This window comes from Sceloporus occidentalis, unplaced genomic scaffold, assembly GCF_023333645.1.
Source record: "Sceloporus occidentalis isolate IW3139 unplaced genomic scaffold, rSceOcc1.0.p SCAF_71, whole genome shotgun sequence".
NCBI classification, from domain to species: Eukaryota; Metazoa; Chordata; class Lepidosauria; order Squamata; family Phrynosomatidae; genus Sceloporus; species Sceloporus occidentalis.
In genome coordinates, this window is record NW_028317051.1 from 2554398 (window position 1) to 2562709 (window position 8312).

The following is an 8312-nucleotide window of genomic DNA, read 5'->3' on the forward strand; positions in this document are numbered from 1 at the left end:
TTCCAGGTGGTTGTTGCCTAGGAGTTGGTTGCCCTCCCATTCTTTAGGGATCTTGGTACATCCCAATAGTACTGCCACTGTATGGCAGGAAAAATGGAAATTTTTACTCACCGTAAATTCCTTTTTCCTTAATACAGTGGCAGTACGGATTTCCCTCCCTAAATAAATTATTTTTGCATTCAGTTTTTGTGTTCTTATTTACCGACTTGTTCAGGGTAAGCCTGGCTTTATGGGTAAGGGGGGAGGGTTCCTCTCTTTTAACCCTTTCTTTGCTGTAGCGTTTTGTCCGGGAAGAAGGCTTTACCCGATAGTACTGCCACTGTATTAAGGAAAAAGGAATTTACGGTGAGTAAAAATTTCCATTTTTACACTCTATATATAAAAAGAGGAATCAAACATAGCCTAAGTTTGTATGCATATGTAACATGGCTGAGCTCTTTGATTTCTGTTCTGTACCTTGGGAAGTTGTCACAGCCATTAGTTTTTTTGATTGATCTGCAAAAAGTAAAGTGTACCACATATATGGGTGGGTGTTTATCAGATAAGGTTACTGAATAAAATGAATTGCACATGTTCCCATTTCCCCCATCAGTCTCTAAACTAGAATTAGATCTGCTCATTTTTGATTATTAAAAGAGGAAACTACTTGGTCACATCATGTGCTTAAGAAACTGACTGAAGTAGGACAGCTGGTTTAACCCTGTCAGTAACCCAACGTACTCAGCTTCTTACAGATGCTAATACCGGTAGTTTTTGGGTTTTTTTTAGAACTGTAAGATCCAAGCCATTTTATATACCTGAGCCAGAATACACACCTAGGTTACAATGGCATGTACAATCTAAGCTCTACATACAGAACACTATTTTAAATATAGCATAGAGAAATAATCCACATAATGGATACAGAGTGCTGTATAAACCCGAAGTGTTCAGGAAACAGTTTTTCTTTAGAAAGAAAAGAAAAAAAAAAGAAAAAAACTCATACACAGGCACAACTAGACAGAAAGTGCCTTTACCTCATAGCACACATTTAAAGGGGATGTATATGTAACCATCTATCTTTCTAACAAACACTACAGATGTGGTGATATTTGTCCTTTGTTTAGTATAGTTGGAGTGTCTACCTTGCATCCTCCCATTCACAATGTAGACAGACGACCTCTGCAAAGAATACTGAGTACTTGAGAGACAGTCTGCCATCTAGTGGAGGAATTACATAATGACGGAGCATAAACAGAGCTGTCGCTCTAACACAGAGGATGCGCCCGGAAGCACCACCTTTTTTGCAGAAGTTGACTTGGAGATTACTTTGGGGGAAAGGGGCGGAGCCAGCAGTTCACACACATTCCTCCAATCGCAGAAGGGGATGTGCCCACAAGCTCTGCCATTTTGCAGAAGTTTCACTGGGAGGTCATGTCCATGTCCCGTTGTCCACAGAGAACTAAGACTTTTTGGAGAAGTAGAAAGCGGCAGAATAATTTTGTTTCAGAACGTAACTGAAAATGAATGAACCAGAAACAAAACAAAAAAAAAACAACTCAAAGCTTTTTTTGGTCCATCTGCAGAAGTCCAGGCATTATTTTATAATAGTTAACTAGTTATACCAAAATATCGCTCTACTTTGTCATAGAAAATGTGGCACCCTGGGAATAGGAGAGAAGCACATAAATTTGAAGGCAGAAGCCATATAGTCAGCCCATTTATTTCTGCTGTAAAGAGACGAGACCTTAATCAGTGCAGGAGTAGGAGCAGAAATCAAGAAAGCAGTAGTGGACAGGGAACACACTCCAGGAGAATTGTAGGGGAATTAAAGGCCCAACCAAGGCCAAGATAGTTTAGTAGGGAAGCCTTCAATATAGCCGTTATTCCAACGTGGCTATTCTGGCCTCATTTTCGAGATTCTGTTACACGTCCAATGAAATTACTTTTAGCATCTGACCCTTTGATAAGTAAAAGTAACCAATACACATGTCAAAAACTGCTATATTAAATAGTTTATTATTGAAAGAGTGAACATAGAAAACAAATTTAGAAACAAACATTTGTACCCTAAAGTTAACAAAACCCAAGCTTACATAATTTTTTTTTCCAGTGCAGTGTTTTAGTTTGGTAGGACATCAAAGATGGTTATTCTGGATGTTTCTCATCAAGAGATGGCTCATGCTGTGCAAGCTTAAAAAAAGAATGAACATGTTAGATTTATGTCATAACGAGACACTTTAAAAAAAGGTGACAGTTTCATTTGGGTGGATATGCTGCCAGAACTACAGCCAACTAAATAGAGGGTAACTATAATACTACCTAAAAACACAGGTCCCATCAAACTCAACTGTAGTCAGAAGTGTGTCATACACTTTAAAAACCTCAGACTTTTGGGTTAGGTTTTGTATGTCAATAAGAAGACATTTGTGCATATTCATTATCATCCTGGAGAGAGCAGACTCCTATCAGTTCTATTTCACCACCACAAGCATTCCTAAAAAGGCAATCTCAGATGCTCCTCACTAGCATTTTTTCCTTTAATATACACATTTATTAAGTACAGCATCATTACACTAGTCAACTTTGTAAGAGACCAGAAGCTAGCTTTTTTTAAATCAGTATTTGGCAGCCCTAGTATTCTAGATGTGTTGGCTTTATTTTAACGCATTGTCATAGCTGTATTTTAAGTACCCACTGCCATTTTCCCTTTGCAAGGGTCGTTTTAATACATATCAAATATATTCAAGAACACCTTATAGAAAACGGGGGTTAAAACAAGATTCCAAAAGACAACACAACAAACCTTGGCTTTCAGGTCTTTGTTCTCGTCTAGTACAGCCTCATACTTCTGTTTTAGTTCTGCAAGTTCTAAGCGCAGAGCTTCCACGTCTGGCGTTTCAGGCCCCGCAGCTCCCATGTGCTGTTTCAGGAAGCTGAATTTACAGGTTAAGGACTGAAAAACCTTAAAGATGCACAACCAAAAAAAATAAAAATAAAAAATGCAATTTCTAGAAGACAGAGCTACTAATGCAACAGAAAATTACAGATCATTACATACCATCATCCTTATTTTCAATATAATAAACAGTGTTCCACCCCAGAGAAAATCATTGAACAAATAATTTTAGCAGAATATTCCCAATTATACCCCCTTCGCAAGAGAAAGGATACTCCAATGCATTGTTTGGTTTCTCTGGTTCTTCATAAAGTGTCACCAGCACTACAAGAAGAAGAAGAAAAAAAAAAACTATTTCAGAAACATTAAATAGATTAACAATATATATTTCTAAGGTGTCGTATGTGCAAGAATAGCCCAATTATCGCAAATGCCAAACTTTGAAGAGTAATTGCATGGAAAAATATTAGACTGAAGTTTTAAAACACAAGTACCATTTACATCTAAAGCAAAAGGGAAAATTCAATTAATTGGCATTCAGATTGCAGTACAGATCCTACCACTGCTCAGCATGTGCAGATTTTTATGTAAAGACACTAGCATATGTGTAAGCCATTAATATCAAACCTAGCATTTTCTCCCTTTTTGACCCTCCCTTACCTGCTGCACACAACACTACCCAGCAGCCCTCCACACTGGACTATTTGGCAGGGCTTTGCTGTGAATTAATGCAATTCTAAGCATAGATAGAACCAGCGTGCAAACAAACTGAATCAAGTCCCAACTACTTAATCAGGATCCTTAGAATTTATAAATAAGCATCCTAATTAAGCACCGTGTGTACTGGTGCTATCTGTACTAAAAATTACCTTTATTCATTTCATTGTTACCAGACAGGTGAGGCTGGTATTGAACTTCTAGCTGCACTTAAGATTAATATAAACTCACCATCTTTCCCGCCCCCCTCATTTATTTTCACTTTGCTGTGAATTCTGAGTCATGCTGGGGAGGGCATACAACGAAGGCCCAACCATACTGCACTTCACATTTAGCCCTGCTCAGTGTGACAAGACACATGCATATATTATAGAGATACTGAGCAATTTTTCTACTCCCCCTTTTTATTCCATAGAAGAAAAATCTGTGGCCAGTGGATTCTTCCATTAGCACTATTCTCTCCCCCCCACCAAATGTTTTTCACAACAAAACAAAGGACAAATCATGGTGGCTCTCTGACTTTAATATATTTTATACCTGCACAAAGACATTTAAACGTGGACATTCAGAACTCTTTCATACTCTTACAAAGTACTCGCCTATCGGAGAACATGCAGATGTTCAGCACGGAAGTATCATATTAAGTACCTTTTGTAAGGGTGTCAAGTACTCCAGTCTTCTCCAAGTATCTTCTGAATTGTTCCCTTTTAGAATCTGCAGCCTACAACAAAGCAAAAACATTTGTTTTAATGATTGGCACCTTATTTTGTTAGATTATTAGTATTGCATACGGATTAGCGAGTCCATTCTACTGGCCTCCCAAAGTAAAGATAGCTTCACATAGACATCTACACTAGCTTTAAAGAACCGAGGAAGATACGGCGTATCCAAAACGTTCGTTTCAGCTTTGCGTTTGCGGCTACACATAAAGTTAAACGTAACCCCCCCCAATTTATGGGAATCAAGAATCTTTACACTGCTTATTCTTTGCTTATAATGCATGTGTTATGCGGTATATTTACCATATGTTATAGAGTTAAGATTTATGGAATTTCATGGGAGCGGGGAGAAAAAAAAAAAAAAAGGCAAGGGACTGCCTTGCAATCAGAGTTTATATAGATGTCAGAATTTTTTACTGTCCCGCGCTGCGCCATCAGCGGAAATTTTCATTATAAATAGCGGTATTATGAGGGAGTCTGGTGAGCAGCAGCGAGGTGGATGAGCTGAAGACGGCACCAAAGAGCTGATGAAAACACAACATCCTGTCCGCCCATATTGTAATATGTAGATTTTTGTTTCAATATATTGTCGTGGTTTATATATTGTCGTTGGCTTATAGGGCGGCTGGCAAGGTACCTAAATTGAGTTTTGGGTGCTCTGGGTACAGCCAAGAGCTTGTATATAGTTATATATATTTGTTATTAAATTATTGAATGGTTACATTGTCTGTTATAGTTCATTGGTAAACTAAATACAAGACCACAGCCTGTTTTATCCAAAGTTTTATTTGGTTTTATTATCCACATAATGTCCGGTAACTGTTACACAGACACACATAAATGCATACATATATTATTACACAAACAAAATGTGGTTATAGAGTCTGCCTATATCACACAGGTGTGTACTGTACACCCCAAATATGTAGACTATACAGTATGAATCCATAGTGCCCAACTATATACGTATAAAAAGGGGTTATAGAGTACCCAAAGTCACCAAAAATGTGGGTTTATCAAGATATCTTGTCCCAACGGGCATAATGATTTGGCTTTTAAGGGGTTACTAGTGTAATTATTCAAGTGTCAGTAGAAAAAAAAAATTACTTTCAGAACCATGAATTACACAACTCGTTCAAATAAAATTTAGCATGGATTAGGTTAGAGCATAGTAGGGAGTAAAATTAATACCCAGAACACCCTGCACCTTCTATACAAGCAGACTGATAGATACATTGCTTCGGTGGTATAAACTATAATGTATTTGCATGAAGCAACATCTGGGACCCTACATTGATTACTACTACCGCACTGAACCCGGTGTGCTATCGGTCAATACGAAAAGAGGAGCAATTCGTCACTCAATTCTATGTATACCAATTAAAATAAAATAAAATAAATAAAAGAACGTCAAGGAGCAGAAGCCGCACCGGAGGGTTACGCAGCTCACCTTATAGTTCGCCATCCTTGCTCCTCAATCTCCCAAGGGCTTCTGGTTTGTTAGCCAACTATCTCCCCAGTAACCCGCTTTATCAACACGCAGAGAGCATGCGCAGAACGTGCCGGAGCCTAGCACTGTGTCACGCGCGTCAGCGTTTGACCGACTCCTGCGCATGCGCCTTATAGAGACCGGTAGCGCGCGCACGGCTTGAAAGTCAGGAAGCCAAAACTTTAGTTTAGGTGTGATCGCTTGGTTTCCCATGGCAACTACGTAACGGACGTTAGTGGCGCTGATAGGAAATAGTGCTGTAGGGCTGGCCTGGAGGTTGTATCTCTTCTAAGCGCATGTAATTAAAGGTCAACATTAATAATATATGTGCACACATGAAGCAGCCAGTCAGTGGCAGGGAAGTGCTCCCAGAGCCGGCCTTAGGCGTTGTGGCGCCCTGTGCGGACTACTCCTCTGGCGCCCCCCCTCACTACCCCCCCTCTCTGCCCCTTCAAACTACCCCCCCATGCCCCTTCAAACTACCGCCCCTCAAACTACCCCTTCAAACTACCCCTCCCCTCTGCCCCTTCAAACTACACCCCCCCTCTGCCCCTTCAAACTACACCCCCCCTCTGCCCCTTCAAACTACACCCCCCCCTCTGCCCCTTCAAACTACACCCCCCTCTGCCCCTTCAAACTACACCCCCCTCCCTCTGCCCCTTCAAACTACACCCCCCTCCCTCTGCCCCTTCAAACTACACCCCCCCTCTGCCCCTTCAAACTACACCCCCCCTCTGCCCCTTCAAACTACACCCCCCCTCTGCCCCTTCAAACTACACCCCCCCGCCCCTTCAAACTACACCCCCCCCTCTGCCCCTTCAAACTACACCCCCCCTCTGCCCCTTCAAACTACACCACCCCCCCCTCTGCCCCTTCAAACTACACCACCCCCCCCTCTGCCCCTTCAAACTACACACCCCCCCTCTGCCCCTTCAAACTCTACACCCCCCCCCTCTGCCCCTTCAAACTACACCCCCCCCACTTACCTTGTTGCCGGAGTCCTGCGGTGAGAGCGGGAGGCATCCGTCTTCTCGCTCTGCCGCGGTGCCGGCATTTCACGTTGAGAGCCGGAATAGTCCGGAAAGGAAGGGGCGCCGAGCGGTTGCCGAGAACTTCACGAGCAACCGCTCGGCGCCCCTGACCGGGACTTAGATTTAAGCATCGTTTTTTTTTAAACTTTATTTAACATGAATGATGTTAAATAAAGTTTAAAAAAAAAAACGATGCTTTAATCTAAGTCCCGGTCAGGCGCCCCTGCAACCATGGCGCCCTGTGCGGTCGCACAGGTCGCACACCCCTAAGGCCGGCCCTGAGTGCTCCCATCGAACTCAATGAAAAAGCTTTCTGTGCATACGCGCAGAGGGTTATTTGTTACCCTGGATCCCTCCCTGAGCCGGTCCTGGAGCTTATAGGTGGTAGTGTGTATACTAAGTGGCGGGTGGATTGAGCAGCCAAAAATATATTTTGCAAGCCAAACAGCAAGTGGATGGGGAAAGGGCAAATACATTTAGGGAGATCCTGCAGATCCTATAGTCAATCTGAATGCCTGTATCTCTGAGTATGTCGTCCCATGTGTTTGAAGTCAGAGCTCAAATTATTGACATGATAAACTCTATTTGCCAATAAGTCAATTATATGCTAACAAACACCTTGTGCATGGCTGGTGATAAATAATTCCCACATTCATTAGCTGCAGATGTCTCAGTTATGTATATACTGATTGCAGGTTTTACCTATAAAGCAGTGTATAGAGTGACGGTGCTACTGATATAAAAATATCTAAAATATCTAAAAATATCAAAATTTGCCTGCTCAACAAGAAAATGTAGCAAATCTTTAACCACACTTAGGCTAGGTTTCCACTTGGTTTTTTTTTGCTAAAAACGCCAATAGCGCCACCTGGCATTTTTTTTGTGAAAAAAACGCTGCGGCCAGATGTTAGCTGTTCTTCAATAGGAAATCGCACAATGCCATATCCACTTGGCGTTTTTCTGTTTGGCGTTTTTCCAGTCCTCTTTGGTGTTTTTCTGCTTTTTTGGGCTCTGTGGCAGTTTTTCAAAATCGCAGCATGTTGACACTCTGGCGTTTTTTGCAAGGAAATCTTGGCGTTTTTCTCCAATAGAAGTCTATGGGAGAGAAAAAACGCCATGAAAAAGCTATGTGGGTTTATTGCCTTGGCGTTTTTCATGGCGTTTTTTCCACAGTTACAATGCAGAGGATGGACCCAGTATCTGTGTGTCCTACGAGAAATAGGCTGGAAACAAACAGTTTCACACAAAACAAAGTTCATATTGAATTCTACACCATTTGGAACAAACATCCCATTACAAACAAACCAACGGGATCCTGCCTGCCGAAAGCAACAGCAAACAATTTGCACCATCATTTGGGGCCAATCTTCCTAGAGGAGCAGACATTCGGAATAAAGCATGCCTTACAAACCACAGAAAAGAGACAAAAGGGTCCGCCGGGGCGTTTAAGTAGAACTCTACCAAGTAAATGACATCAG

The 8312-nt window shown here is 41.5% G+C and overlaps 1 protein-coding gene across 1 annotated transcript; it reads right to left on the bottom strand.

The window, feature by feature from the left end:
* Positions 1–2127: 2127 nt before the first annotated feature.
* LOC149286267 (c-Myc-binding protein-like) lies at positions 2128–5779 on the bottom strand. The gene is made up of 5 exons (XM_089494346.1): positions 5765–5779; positions 4244–4316; positions 3154–3202; positions 2786–2915; positions 2128–2172 (listed from the first exon to the last, which is right to left on the bottom strand). Exons 1-5 carry the CDS (start codon positions 5777–5779, stop codon positions 2128–2130), a joined length of 312 nt encoding a protein of 103 aa, XP_089350472.1.
* Between the last annotated feature and the right edge of the window lie 2533 nt (positions 5780–8312).